We start from the raw sequence: 15,519 nt of genomic DNA on the forward strand, positions 1-15,519 counted from the left end.
GAATGCTGTACTGGTAGTATCTTTTCCTCAGTATTTAGCAAGATTTTACAACAAATATTTAAAATCCATTAAACATTTGGCAAAATTACTTATTACTAAGAAAATATTATTCCCAGTGTAAGATATCAGATCCATGTAAGGAAAATAGACACTACAACAAAAGAAAAAAGTAAAAGGGAAGACATTTTCGCAAAAGCTCTGGATGTTTAAATCTCTTTAAAAATCATGTAAAGCAATGAGGCCACTCCGTATTTAAAGCCATTTTGTTTTTATCTATTGGGGTAGTCACTTTACATCATACCAAAAAGACTGTATAAGGAATACAAGTGTCAAGAATCAGATCTTTATGGCACAAAAGGAAGTTTTCCATTAGCCTGCTTTCAAAGTTGTTAAATACATAATCGAAGACAAAGAAACTAAGGCTACCACAAAATAATATTTGCATGATGATGTTAGTCTTTATTCAGTTTCTCAACTGATTCCTCCAGTCTGAAGATGGAGAAGAATCTTTCCAGTAGTTTGCTTCAGTGATTTATTCTGGATGAAAAGATTCTCTTCCTACTTTTGACACAGATTTATTTTCTCATTTATATTGTTACTCAACATTCACATAAGCTTTTATGTTGCACCTTACAATGTATGGAATTTCAGATTAAAATAATACTCTACTCTCAACATAACCTTTTATATAATGTAAAAATATTCTACATGTTTACCATATCAAGAATGTTAGGCATTCACTTTGGGGAAAACCTGTTTTACGTATTTTTCAGTACAAACCCGACTGTGAACGTTTTGCATTCGTGTCTCGCTCTTCAGTCGGGTGCCACCCAGTGTTCATCGTCTGCAACTACAGCTCGGCCTCGGCACGAACCGCAGTTCCCAAAAACTGCGAATTTTGAGATGCTGCTCACTTTTTATCTTTCCTCCTCCCCTACCCCTCCCTCCACCGTGGAAAATTTACACCTTTGAAATAATGAGTGTTTTTAATTATCAAAATCAGTATAAAAATAGCAGCATGCTACTAGACATGAAAAGCAGATTGATCAAGCATTGTGAGTTTAAATGCAGATTTCTGCCTTCCTTTTATATTATCAAAATCTTTTTTAAAGGTAACATCAAGGCAAGGGGTATAAGGACAGACACTGCATAGTATGATTTATACTAATCTGAACTGGGTATTTGTCTTTAATGATAATTACAGGGTAAACATTTTTTATTTCAAAATACAAGTTTAACTGGAACTGTAGTGATGAAAGCAGAAGAGGGAAAAATGAAGTCTTTTACAGCCCATGTCACTGTATGTCACTTACATCCAGAGGTAAAAGCTCTAATTGGTGAAGAGACAAAATATTTGTGGTGTGTCACTGAACCTTTGTGATAATCCAGCATTATCCATTTCTAAAGAAATATAAATACTTTAAAACAAACATTGAAAATAAATCCTTTTGATGTAACAAACTACACTCTTTACCGAGAATTTTCAGTCTTCTTAAAAGTAAGGGACTTCACCCAAAAAATAATTGAAGTATCAATGCAGAACAATCCTTGGAGGAAAAAAGTCGGAATGTAAACCTCTGTTCCAAATTAGATCTGAAAAGCAAAAACACCACACCATGTATTTAATGCAAGTGCATTTTTCATCAAGCAACTCTTTCTTTAAGTTACCTTTACAGTTCAACAGGAGTCTTCCTGAACTTAGTACATTCTGCTTTTGCCTCAGTTCATATCCTGTTTTCTTAACGTGTGAACAATCACTCTCCACTTATGTCCCCACAGCCCTGTGACAATACTCTGGTCATGCAGGTGAGCCATTCTGCACAACCACAGTATCTGCAATACAGTTATGCATCAATAGTACAGTCACAAATTAACCCATGATTCTCAAAAACAAAAATAAAACCAAGTTTGAGGGTCAATTCCCTGAATAGTGACCTTCTAATCATTCTTCTGACATAAAAAACAAAGAAAAGGTTCCACAGAGTTTTTCACCTGAACTATGACCTCGGAATCTGCACTTCATCCCAGGAATACCAGGGTGACACATTTTGTCTTTACGTCTTTTCCTTTCTTTAAGCATGATATTAATATTATTTGCATAGTTGACCAAAGCTTAAAACCAATTATAGCTGCTCATGTAAATACGTTATTCCACACACAGATCCATTAGTTTGCAAATTTGTCCTATAGACTTATCACTTTGATGCCTTACAATAGTTTCATTATTAAAAGCATGCAATACTATAAAGTTTTTCTAGATTCAGTGAGCTGAATCTTCAGTAAGCTCAATCACTGGCAGGTCAAACGTCTGATGATTTTGATAGTTTTAAAATATTTGTTCTAACGCATCATAGACTGAGAACCTCAAAAAAGTCAAAATAATGTAAGCATTTTAAAAGAATAACCCATATTATCAACTCAGAGAGAGAGGACTAAAAAGATGAAGAATTAAAACATAATAATATACTTAGAACAGTCTATCCAATTAACTCAGGGGCTCAGTGAGTTACTACTTATCCTCTCAGCCAGCTGACCTTGCACACATTCATCTCTCAACTGTAAATAAAGTGCATCACCTTAGAAAACATTGCACAGCAGATCCTACTTCTGCAATTTACTATAAAATCTGAACTACAGTAATTTTACTACTATAATTTCAGAGTGTGCATGGCCAGTTACTATGAAGTGATAAGCAGTAACACAAATGATTGTGACAATCTGTAAACTCAGGATTATGGTTAACTTCAGAAACTATTAAAATGCAGCTTTTTATGATTTTTATGTAAACAAAAATGGAGAACTAAAGCCTTTGTTTTTTAAAAAACACAAATACCTCGATTATTTCTGCAGTTCTTATTAGATAGTAAGGCTGTTAAACCTCCAGAGGAATCTGGGGGTCAAATAACTTTGATTTTCCTTTAGGTATCTTCAGGGTAATGACAAGATTGCTCTCCATGTGTGTCTTAACAGCGTGTCACTAAGTACACTATGTGCTTAGAGGTCAACTAAGGAATGATTGTAGGAGAGGAGAGAGAACAGAATGCTGCAATTCACCTCACCACTTCCTGAAGCTGCCCCTATTCTAAACACCGATGTGTTATTTTACTGGCTATAAACCAAGGAACAACAGTTTATTGTCAAAGATGACAGTTTCAAGCATATGATACAAAATACACATTTACTACTTACATCATCAATATCTTCATCATCATCCCCAATATCATCAAACTGGATTTCATCATCATCTCCAGGACCAAATGTGTCTGTTTCATTGATTTTGGCTAAAAAGGAATTTAGAGAAGCTCAGGAGTGCACTGACACTAGATAGACTGAATATTCTTGTCCAATACGAACTTCCAATTTGAAGTGAAAAGGTTCTTACCATGTTCTGGAAGCTCCCCATATGCTTTCAGACTTCTGGCTTCATCTGCATTGTACTTTAGAATAACATCAGCCTTGTTATCCTATAAAAGAATTTATCAGAATTCATTAGTCAGCTATGAAACAAAAATAAATCTATTAACCTCAGCAGACTATGTTACTTACAACAACTATATTATTTACAGAGGAGTAATACCTATATTATTTATAGAAGATTATCTTGTTCCTCCTTCCCCTCCAGTTTCTTTAAATGTTAAGCAGAAAAGCCTCATTTTCATTTGGAATATTTTCATTTCTTCTGGGTGGTAACTTAATTTTCTCCTATTAGAAGTAATTTATAAACTCATAGAATGGTTTGGGTTGGAAGGGGCCTTAAAGATCACCTAGTTCCAACACCCCTGACATGGGCAGGCACACCTTCCACTAGACCAGGTTGCTCAATGTCCCATCCAACCTGGCCTTGAACACTGCCAGGGGTAGCGCTCCACAACTTCTCTGGTCAACAAGAAGAGAATTTGAGACAATTGAGAACTTCTGAGAAGTTCAGATTCATGTCTTTGAAATCAACCTTTCTTCAGAGATCATATGTAGTGAGGTGGTTGGTGGTCAATCAGAAAGTGCCAAAACGAAAAATTCCTTTTTCTAAGTACTTTAATATATACAGTAAATGACAGTATCTTATGTTTTACAACTCTAATGCACATTTCAGAAGCAGGATTTATTTCAACTGAAGACACAACACTAATATTCATGAAGGGCATTTACCTAATGAAAATCTGACAACTGTTTTCCATTACCATTTATATTAGGTAAAATTATGCTACTCCATATTTGGAAATTTAAGTACAAACTAATCACTGTCCAATTTACCTCTTAAGGTAAAAGCCTAAACATCAAGGTTCCAAAATTCTGATTACCAAAAATTATAATTATCACAATAAAATGTTTGGTGTTTGACCCAATCTCCCTTTATATCACAGGATCCGAGCATCAAATAGCTACATCTAAAAAAAATAAGGTCAAGCGTGATGACAATAAGCACCTCCACTCACAAAGTCTTAGGGTGCAATTTAGAAGAACAAGTTGAACCAGAATTTGTCTACTCATTACAATCTTTCTGTAATACAAGGAAACTAAAAGTCATGATTTAGTATAACTAAATACAAATTCAAAGTTAGACAGGAATTTCCTCACAACACCTGCTGCAGTTTAACATTAAATAAAGCTGCTTATAAGACACTCTTTAATGGTAAATTATACTGAATTTTTACCTGGTAGTCTCTTAAGCCAATCAATATAATATCAGATGTATTTATCCAAACCTGAACGAGAAAACATACATCATGTTACAGAAATTCAACTTCTGTTGTGTAACACAAGAAGCAAGCAGTACATTTATGTTTGCTGAGAGACACGAAATGTCACTACAGCCACCACCCTCACTTTCTAACCAGTAAGCTGGAAATATCCAATTTCATATTTTAACAGCAAAACTGAGGTAATAAAATACTCATAGTTACATCACTTTACATGTTACGGAGCTATTACAAGATAAATCAAACTTCTTTGAAGAGCTTCTGGCCAACAGGGTGGTTACTAAGCCTTAACTTCTGAGAAAGCAGAATTAATGCATCAAGCCACCACTCTGTGAATGGAGCTCCACAAGGGCAAAACTTAAAGCAAAACCTGATGAAGGGGATGATGGACAAGCACAGTGAAGAGCACAAGCAAATGAACACAACTGTTTCTAGAAACTGTGTTAATCAAAAGTCTGCAAAACAAGACATGCTAATTTAAACGCACAAGATGGTTCTATCCCACATCAGCTTTTGGAGCTGATTTTTTTAGAGATCACATTTTCAGTTGAGATTTCCTTTCTTTTGGACATGAGGAATAGACAAATGATGCCTTCTGTAGCAAGAAATTAATTCTGTAGCACTTAGTGTTTATTTATGCACATTCTCCACCTTCAACAGTTTATTGCAGGCAGCGGTAGCACTGCTCACACTGATACCAAGATATGTGCATTCACTGGTCTCCAAAAACCAGACAGGTGGAACAATCCAGAATGAAGACAGTGAATGTCTGTTTTCATTGGGAACAGACTGTCTGAGAGGACCTCCTCTGTACCACACACCAGCAGAGGACAGGAAGCTGTAACATCTGACAAGGGCCAGAGGGGACACCATCCCTAGATGGCAAAGCCAAGAACGCAAACACATACACCTGACTGCCCCAAAGGTACAAATCTTTGCTGATCAGCTTTGCACAGAAGTATTTTGGGAGCTGTTGAAGTGGACAATGAAATTATAGCATCTGAGGTGCCTGTGGGAAGCTATAAAGAAACAATCCTGAACTGCCCTTATTGAACTACTCACAGATAAATCACCCCGTGAGAAGATGGTAATTATTCAGTTCCTCCACAGATCAAACTAAGTGGAGTCTCAAATCCTGATTCTTATTGGTCTTGGGAAATAGCACACAAAAAAGGTGGCTTGGGACAAGTCCCTTACACCTGTATTTTTTTATGCTGCATGTCAATCTTCATGTTATAGAAGTTCTGCTGCTAAGCAAAGTGCTGATCTAGTATGAGACAGAACATGGGTTTCTAAATAGTCATCAAGTTCTCCATCTATAATTAGGGAGCTTTTTATTATTTTATATACATATAAATTTCTAGAATATGAAAACTAGTATTTCATAAGTGTGTTTCCCCTGAAACACACACATCTAAAGGCAGCCCTTCAACTACAAGCTTCACCCAAAAGCCAAACATTGCTTACTCTTGTGCTGGCAAGAGAAACAGAATGATAAACTAGTTTGCTATCAAAAAATATATTTAAGGTATTAGGTGCAATAGAAATATTAACTTTTGTAACGAGCTACGTAAATTTTAACAATTACAGATCATGCATAAAGTCACCGTTTTCTATTGCAATGCTTCAGAATTACCTTTTTTCTTAGCTTCCCTCTAATATGACATAACCTCTTCACACCATCAAAACATAATGCCTCCAGTCTTCCATTGCCTAACATCTTGATCACCTGGGCATATTCTAAAAGAGACAGTAACATAAAAAACATAGAATCATTTAGGTCAGAAAAGACTTGTAAGATCAGCAAGTCCAACCCTTAACCCAGCACTGCTGAGTCCACCACTAAACCCCATCCCAAAGTGCCACAGAGCAAAACTTCTAAGCAACTCCAGCTTCATGATGCATCCAATAGCTTTTGCCATTGTAACCAAAATTTTTGTCAAAACATGGAACAGCTGAGGGGAGCTTTGAGCAGCCACACAGGCGGCTGAATGTATCACAGTTTTTGTATTACTGTTAATATCAATATTTTCAAATACTACTCATTCTGGTTGCATCCGTGCTTTTGTTCCCTCTGAAATGCTTAATTACAGATAATTTTCATAGCTACTGAGTCACACTCAGAGTTTGAAAGTTTATGACAGTGTCACAGCACCTGTCCTGACTAAAATCTCGCTGCTGACAACTGCCAAACTTCAGCTGAAATCTATGAAGCGTATCTCCAATACCTATCCTCAATCTCTCAACATGTATTTCATCTCCTCCCTCACTAAGTTCCAGAAATTACAACTGGAGACCTTCACACACATTATTAGAGTTTGCAGCATAATGTATTACCATTTAAGTATAAGGAATAAAACTTATAATATTACTATTATTATATTATGATAATGATGTTCGTAAGTTACAAAGTTAACATTAACGGACCACCCAAAATTGCCAGGAAAAAAAACCTCTCTGTTAGCCAGAGCTGTATCTCAAAATTCTAAAACCTTTCCTTAGCACAAGTCAGGTAGTTCAACAAAACACATGAGACTATTCATAACTGAGAATAATTAATTGAGTAGATTTTGCTTGGGAGTTGAAAAGGATTTTAAGTTCTGTAGGTGCATCAAAATCAACTCCTTTTTTGCTTACAGCCATCACAGAATGTCAGAAATTCGTTCCCTGCCACTTCTTTTACAGTGATATCAGTCAGGACTTTTCCCATGTTTCTGACAAACCAACTGATTAATTGGTCACTAGGAAAGTACTCAGATTATGTGAGCAACCACAAGAGTGTGACACACGAGACAGGGCAAGTCAAAAGGGAGGTGAGCTCACTGTCACCAAAAGGCAGGGCAGAGGGAAATGTAATCATCACCCTCCACTCCTATAGCTTCCTTCACCTGACAACAGCCTAGCAAGGACCTACCTATTGCTCCTGTTTTAATAGTTGTTAGACTTCCCAGCCCACGAGCCAACTGAACCAAACCATGAGGGGACAGAACAGTGAGCTGAATGGTTCTGCCAGGTCAGACTTTGGGAGCTCATTGAAGGATTCAAGAGACATCACAGTCAGTATAAAACAGAAAGTGGGACTGCGCATCCCAGAAACAATTATTGGCCACATCTGCTAAACCAGCTGCTCACAGCCCCTCACCCAAAGCTACTCAAGGGGTTTCTAGGGAATGCTTATATGCTGTTTTACACGGAACATGACAGTGAGGTCAAGGAGAGGCAAGCTTCATCCTTAAGTTGTGGAGCTATTTAAAATTTCCCTTTTCCTACTTTCTCCTACACTCAATATGTCATTTAGAATTCAAATACAACCCCAATAAGAACACCTCTCTTCACTCAATAACAGTAACTTCACCTTTCTCAGTCATCCAGATGTTTTGTGTATCAACTTCCAACGTATGTCACTTACAGTATGTGACTGATAACAATGACACTGCCATACCATAGTTAAAAACTCACCTTGCCCATCTTCTTTGAACACCAGTTCTCTTTTTTCTGATTCATTCTCATTCTTACCTCGTCGCCTGTTTTTACCTCCTTTGCCTAAATTAAAAGAGGGAGGAGGAAAAAGCATGTGTTACTGCCTCTGAGTACAGTGAATGAAAGACTTATGGAGATTTTTCTGTGCTCGTTCTCTATATGGCTATTTCAAGTGTCCTACCCAGATCTAGATTTTTTTTGGCTTACTTTTGACATTTGTAGGTCTAAATTTTTAGCTGAGTAGCTACATAGTGTTTAAAATATTAAAGTCTCCACTGTACAAGATGTCCTGACTGCTCTGGAGTGACAGCAGCCTTCAACAAGGATTCCACAAGATGGCCATTTCCAGCTTCTGTGATCCCTGCCACCACATACCTCCTAAATAATGGTGGGATAACCTGACGCACGTAACCATCACGGAGCAGATGAATAACCTGAGTTACCGTGGTGCTAAAATCCCTGAAACACTCAAGGGGAAGCTAATGCTCCAGGTGTAGCTACTGTTTGTAAAAAGCACACACGTGGCGACAGCATTAGATGCTCTTCACGAAGACGTACAAGAGCAGCTCATGCTTCCCTTCCCCCGCTAAAAACCTGTCGTTCCCTTCCCCTCGCTGTTTCTGCTTTTCCTTTCCGGGTGGGGGAGAAGGGGAGCAGCAGCACCAACAGCGGCGCCGGCGCTGCCCAGTGAGGGCCCAGCGGGGCCCGGCCGCCTCCTCGGCAGGGCCGCCTTTGACAACCCAACCCCGGGCAGGGCCTCTCTCTCCAGGCCGGGCCCCGGCGCCCTCCAACAGAGGGAACCGGCCCGGGGACCCTCCGGGGTGGCGAGAGGGCCCGTCCGGCCCTGCCCGAGGGCTCCGGGCCCCGTCGGCGCCCACGTGAGGGGGCCCCCCGGGCCTACCCTACGCGGCCGCGCCCGGGCCGGGCCTCGCCGCCGCGAGCCCGACAGACGGAAAGGCGCCTCACCTTTATTCTTGGGCATGGCGCCGGGCGCTCCGCCGCGGAGGGGCTGCGGGCGGGGGCTACGGGCGGGGAGCGGGCGGGGGCGGCGGTTCGGGCTCGGCGGCGGCTCCGGGCGGGACTGGCGGTGGCGGCTCCGGCGCTGCGCGGGCTCGTGCGCTGCGCTCCGGCCGCGGCGCCCCCGGCTCCACAGCGCCCCCCCGCGGCCCGGAGGGGTCCCGGCACCGCCCGGCGCCGCCGCGCCCCGGCCCCGTGTGCGGACACGGCCGGGCCCGGGCCGGGAACGGCGGATCGGTCGTGTGGGGGAGCCCAAGGGAAGGGAGGAGGAGCGGGCAGCGCGCACCGCTGGGCCGGAGCGCTGCCGAGGATAACTCCTCCCAGCACCTGAGCGGAACGCACAGGAGAGATGGGGCAAGACTGTTTATGTAGCGACGTGAGAAGCGGGAATGGGTTAAAATTGAAAGAGAGTAGTTTAGATTAGACAGCAGGAAAAAATTCTTTACTGTGAGGATGGTGAGACACTGGAACAGGTTGCCCAGAGAAGCTGTGGATGCCCCATCCCTGGAGGTGTTCAAGGCCCAGCTGGATGGGGCTCTGAGCAACCTGGTCTAGGGGAAGGTGTCCCTGCCCATGGCAGGGAGATTGGAACTGGGTGATCTTTAAGGTCCCTTCCAACCCAAACCATTTTGTAAGTGAGCGGGTATGAAGGTAAGGAAGGCTGAAGTAAGGAGGGATAATAACAGCAGGATCTGTGTTGTATCAGCCCCCCTTTCTTCCTTTGCAGAGCTTCTAGAGGCTGCCAGATCATCCAATTTACTTGTAAATTAATTTAAAGACGCTTTTAGACAGGTGGGGCAAAGCCTTGTGTGAGCAAAGGGCAGCAGCGATGCACACCTTGGATCCCACGTGTGAATTTCACCTCTCTCCTCGCTTTCTGTTGTACCAGTCACCAAACCCCTCTCTATATCCTCTGACACCTTCCTTTTGGTACATACTGAAGAAGGCCTCTGGTTACATTCCTCATAAACTCTCTATCAAAAGTACTGTAATTTTATGTAAACTATGCAAACTTCTCAAAATCTTCCATGTTCTCCAGACTGGAAGGCTAAAACAAATCACAGCTGTAAGCAAGCTTCCAAGTTGTGTGAACTGCTAAAATACAGGCCTGTTGTTTATGGAGTGCTTCTGCATATAATTTCACTTTTCAAATATTTAAATGGTTCGTTAACTATCAAATATGCCTTTATTTTCAACGTCCAGAGCAATGCAGGCATTGCAGGTATTATTTACCAGCCTCCCTTTAAGTGCTACTTTAGAGTGGACTGGGATCTTTACAGGGTATTAAAATACAATATCCTTGCACTTCGGTCTTGTTGTATCATATATCAGGTCTACAAGCATCTGCTGAATATGTGTATTTTTCCTTTGGCTCCCTATTTACCTGACTCAACACGCAGTGACACTGCAACATTATAACTCACAAACACTTATTAAAAAGCCTTTCTGGTTGGCAATGCACACTGTGTGTGCTGTAAAGGTAGAGTTCAGTGTTAGTGATGAACAAATTATGACTTTTATAACTAGGCAGGACAAATGATGAAACAAAACAGCATTTTAAGATGTTTGAAAGTTTATTCATAGTAGAAATTTCAATTTCTTTTGAAGACTACAAAACCTGCCATTAGACAGGAGAACAAGCAATGATAACTTTCCAGAACTGTTTCTAGTTACATCTGGAACAGTTTTAATTACACATTAATAACATGATTGGAACATTTTCTATATCAGACTCTGAATAAAACAATCATTTAAAGTATTCAGTACATTTTTTTTATTTTTTAAAACTAGCATTTCAGTTCTATGACAGCAGTGCCAAGCATCTAACAGATGCTATTGTAATGGTCTAGAATAAGGTACAATACCACCGATTTCCTGGAACAGTACCTTAGACTCACTTACATGCCATGCTGAGAAAACTAGTATAAAGTATGATTGTATAGAATCGTAGAAAAATATTTTATCTGTGATTTTGTAATTTTTTAAAAACGGTTTAAGTAGACTCCCCCCCAAACAAGGTTGCAAAATAATTACATCCCTCATAAGTACACCTTCCCTTTGATTAGGTCAATAGTATCAGATAAAGCTAATCATTTACATCATTTTCATAAGTGAAAATTCATCTATTAACCATTGCTGCTTACTAAGGGCCAGCACACTTTGAATCCTTTCTTTCCAATAATAGAAAAGCACAGCTTTAGTTGGTACACCACATTTACAAAAGCAAAACACACACACAAAAAATCCCAGACACGTAAATGTATTTTCTTATGGCCTTGTCTCTTTAGAAAAAAGTTTTAAATACTTTCTTGAAAAACTCCTTATAAGTTTCATTCAATGTTATAGTGATTGTGAATACAGAACGCTGCCCTTACTGGATATAGACGGCATTTAATGTGTATTGCAACTATACTCTTCCCTCCATTTGCTCATGCTCTCAAGCACAGTAAATCATAATTTCATACTTAAAAGAAATTTTAAAACCCCATGGCTGACATACAGAAATTCACCTGTATCTGCAGTTCTCCTTTTTTTATCCTCTATGACTCCGCACCCTTGAGTCACTTGCTACGCCTTGCAGACCAAGCAGCAGCCCAGCAATGAATGTACACAGTGTATCATACACTCACATTCTACTAGAAAGGTGCTGGGACTCAGAGAACCATTATCTGGATTTCTCTATAGGTTCTAACAGCTGCAGCTAAAAAACCATAAAAATCAATGTGAAAGTTGTGAACATGGAACCAGGAAGTAAGGTACATAAAACAATGTCTAGCCTGTAAAATAGGCAGACCCTTTACACCTTGGTTTAGAAAGCAACTTAAAAATATCTAGACTTGAATACAGTCAAATTAGGGTGTGCTAAACCCTAATTGTTTTGCTACAATTTAAAATGTTCATCCTCTGCTGCTCTATACATGACATATAGCAACATCTGCCAAGTCTAGACTAAATTAACAGCTTACTTGAGAATGCAGATACATAAAACGGAGGAGTTAACTTTGCTTCACTGTTTGGCTAATCTTCAGTGAGCTTGAGGACAACAAAATACGATGACAATAAAACTACTGGAAGTACTTTTAAATTATTTTAACATGGATATTGCCAATAGTGAGGCAGCTTAACACTTCCTCTTTTTGGTCTGTTGTTTGCCAGGTACCTATAGATACACACTGAACAGAGGAGAAACTCCCTCCTGAACTATTCTTATTGACACACTGGCACGTATTGACATCCCTTTATTTTAACAGTATCAGTTTTAAATCCTGTTTGTTGACTAGATATGTCAGTCTTCTGATTAACACCTTTAAAAGCCACTAGAAAGTACAGTTTCCAGGCTTTGAGAAGCCCAACTTAAAATTGCTCACAGAGCTGAAAATACATTTTCTGAAAGGTAAGGTTTTATTAAATTCCTCTGGAACTGCTGACACTGTCAAAAAAAATTAAAATAGTCTTTTTCTGCCTCTAGTTAGAGATGTCTCTTGAAGAAAGGGTAGATGCACCTGTACAAAGCAAATGTCAATGCCAGAGCACCAAGTAAGGGAAAAATACTAATTGCTTGGAAGAGCTGTGTATTTAAATTTTTGAGATCTATGCTAATTTAAGAATCCTTGTTTATAAAACCAATTCCTTCCAAATTATATCATGGATTAAATATTTAGTAGATTTTTAAGGGCAATAATGGGATCGTTTTCAAGTTTAACAAAGGAAGGTTCCCCTAGGAGCTCAGAAATTCTGGCAGAAGAAACACTCCCATTCATTTAGAGCAAATCTGTGGTGTCATAAAGATTATTCTCCCTTTCAACAAACCTCTGAAGATTTCAGGGAAACAAGCCAATTAATCATCATAAAAGAAATTTAATACAACTAAACCGAGAAAATACCTTCTTATGCAAAACACAAAATTGCACCTTTTAGTTTTTAAATTGCATTGTTGATGTAAGACGTTCACCCAGATCCGTATTTTATTAAAGCTGAATTCCCAAAAGCTGTTTTCATATCTGAAAGGAGTTAATGCAGCATGTAATTTTGGTGGAGTGGAACACTCACTGAATTCAAACACATTCCAGTGCTCCTTCTCATGTGGGCAATTTGATCTTTCAAGACCAGCCATTGAGATGCGCCTTTAATTACTTTAGACACCAAGAGGCCAAGAGTATTAAAAGTTTATATTGGTATTTAAAGTGAGTCTTTCATCCTCATTACAAACTTGCTTCCATCTGCAAACAAGTGAGAATGTTCACTCTGGACAGCTTTATCTTACCTGACTGGGACAATACTATTTTCATGCTAAATTAGAATTACCCTTTTCTAACCCAATAGATCTGTATGACTCGCCTCTCATTTTGCTTTTAATGTCAATTAAAATCAGCAGAAAATAACTGACAGAACATTAGATCCATCAGTTTTGCAACTGCAATGAATGCAGTTTAAAACTACTTTTTACAGGCTTCTGCTTAGTAGCGGACAATGTTTTGCTTTATCTTCAATGTTGTCTTTCTTCTATAATGCCAACATTCAATCACTGAACAAATCCTTTGCAGCTTAAACCAAAGTCATAGAATAGAGATAAAATATTAACAATGGATTATAAGAATAAACAATATAGAAATGTCCTTTATCAGAAAGTATTTAGCAGTGATTCCTGAGTCCAGAGATTAGACAGGAGAGACTAAAAGGGAGGGGAAGGGGAACAAAAGACAGAGCAAGTTATCTTTTCTCTGGGTTATATTACCTATTGTATATATAGTATGGTGAGAAATCCACTGTTTGAATTTTGAGTACTATAAACAGTATCCTGATATTCATAACATGACATGGTGTCAAAAACACAAAAATGCAGAAAAGACATAGGTGAGGAGAACTACTTATTCATAGTATTACATTCAATAGCTGTTTAACAGTCAGGCTTCTTTTAGAGCTGTCCAACAATACTGATTAATCCAGGTGAACTGTTTAATCAGACTTAATTGTCAAAATGATTAATAATATCTATCTAAGTAAAACAAGGCATGTATACATTAAAGAAAACAGCACAGAAATGTACTGCTTGTGAACTGTTTACAAAAACTTACAAAATGTTGGATGGCACAAAGTATATAGTGCTAATATAAACAGATTGTTTAAGCTAAGTGCTTAACATAAACTGTCCATTTCTACCTGTAACAAAGAATATTTTAGGGGACAAAAAAAATATTCCTTATAAAAATAATGCTATGTGGTGCAGAGTGCTTTATTCAGTGTATTTTTGACAGAGGTGGCATTTGTAATTCTTCTGGTTTATTCAGTCGCGAACATGATCATTTTCATTGTTTCCACTTGTCACTCCGTTTGCGGCTCCAGTGAGATCAGTAACTTGCCATCAACAGTTTAAAGCGAGAGTAGATGAAAGCAGTAGCAGCAGCAGGAGCAGCAGCATTATAGGTACCAGCTGGGTCAGAGTGTGCTTGCAGGTATCTGTCAGATATGTGCTACCTGTCGCCATGATTTGTGCTATCATCTTATGCCATGGTACCAAGTGTCTGGTTGAGGTCATTTCACAGGGCTGTTGAGGTAATTTTTTTTATACCTCTCCTCTGAGCAAGAGTAGAACGGCCAACTGGCTCCAAAACTGGTGACTGATTACGATTCAAAGCAGAGTAAGTTGCTGCCATTGCACCCTGTTGGGTAGAGGGGAAAAAACAGTAAGAGTATGTTGTGACTGACGCACACACCGCAGACACACAGTGCTAAATGCCAGAGACTCTGAGCAAGTTTTAACTTCCAGTCTATTTTCATCTACAAAACAGAAACATACTGCTGCTTTACTCCAGTACCAGCAGTGTTAGGAGTGAGTGTTTTTTAGGGTAATGAATGATTTTACATTGCTTAAAATGTCAAAATCAGAAGGTATAAGCTAGATTGCTAAATTAAGTTCTATTTGCTGTGTGAGATATTTGGGAAGTTAAATCCCATTAGTAGGCTGTATCTGCTTATCACTTATATAACCATTTCAGTTTCCAATAAAATATATAAAATCACCAACATTATTCAGAACATGAAGACTTATTTAAAAAAAAAGTTAGAAAGTTGCAAGCCATGGGATCAGAACATCCCCCACGTTTCACTTGTGGTTTTGGATGCTAGAAATTTCTAATAGCTGACTCAGAGACAGTGTTAATTATATTCTTCAGATCCCTTTTATGTTGCACAGGAGATTCTTGAATGTAGGACTGCAAGCAGGGTGGAATACAGAGAAGTAGAATTCAATTATTTTTCATTTTCCTCTGCTTGTTCAAAGTGAAAAAATTTCAGGGTCAAAACTAGATCTTGTTTCAGACAGATT

At 39.0% G+C, this 15,519-nt stretch overlaps 2 protein-coding genes across 5 annotated transcripts in view; both read right to left on the minus strand.

Moving 5' to 3' along the window:
- Positions 1-251: 251 nt before the first annotated feature.
- On the minus strand, positions 252-9,210 carry EIF1AX (eukaryotic translation initiation factor 1A X-linked). Of its 2 annotated transcripts, none has more exons than XM_027689216.1 (7): positions 9,144-9,210; positions 8,157-8,240; positions 6,334-6,437; positions 4,653-4,703; positions 3,383-3,464; positions 3,190-3,281; positions 252-1,593 (listed from the first exon to the last, which is right to left on the minus strand). In XM_027689216.1, the coding sequence occupies exons 1-7, from the start codon at positions 9,157-9,159 to the stop codon at positions 1,588-1,590; spliced, it is 435 nt and encodes a 144-aa protein (XP_027545017.1). In that variant the 5' UTR covers positions 9,160-9,210; the 3' UTR covers positions 252-1,587. The 2 variants fall into 2 exon arrangements, with proteins under 2 accessions (XP_027545017.1, XP_027545016.1); XM_027689215.1 differs by lacking the exon at positions 9,144-9,210 and adding an exon at positions 8,553-8,665.
- Positions 9,211-10,749: 1,539 nt separating this feature from the next.
- The window catches only part of RPS6KA3 (ribosomal protein S6 kinase A3), a 77,076-nt gene continuing 72,306 nt past the window's right edge, over positions 10,750-15,519 (minus strand). For all 3 annotated transcript variants that reach the window (XM_027689199.1, XM_027689198.1, XM_027689201.1), the window contains one exon: positions 10,750-14,854. In XM_027689199.1, coding sequence (XP_027545000.1) covers positions 14,732-14,854 — 123 coding nt within the window. In that variant the 3' untranslated portion in view covers positions 10,750-14,731. The remainder of the gene's footprint in view (positions 14,855-15,519) is intronic.

The sequence above is a fragment of the Neopelma chrysocephalum genome, unplaced genomic scaffold, assembly GCF_003984885.1.
Source record: "Neopelma chrysocephalum unplaced genomic scaffold, ASM398488v2 Primary Assembly neopelma1_76, whole genome shotgun sequence".
Lineage (NCBI taxonomy): Eukaryota > Metazoa > Chordata > Aves > Passeriformes > Pipridae > Neopelma > Neopelma chrysocephalum.

What these genes read in the sequence shown, in the direction of transcription:
- EIF1AX (XM_027689215.1), bottom strand. Translation starts at nt 8,592, where the DNA reads ATGGTTACGTGCGTCAGGTTATCCCACCATTATTTAGGAG. An exon ending in GAGGGAAGCTAAGAAAAAAG is followed by an intron (nt 4,704 to 6,333) that starts GTAATTCTGAAG and finishes TTTCTCGTTCAG; the next exon opens with GTTTGGATAAATACATCTGA. An exon ending in TTGGCTTAAGAGACTACCAG is followed by an intron (nt 3,465 to 4,652) that starts GTAAAAATTCAG and finishes ATTCTTTTATAG; the next exon opens with GATAACAAGGCTGATGTTAT.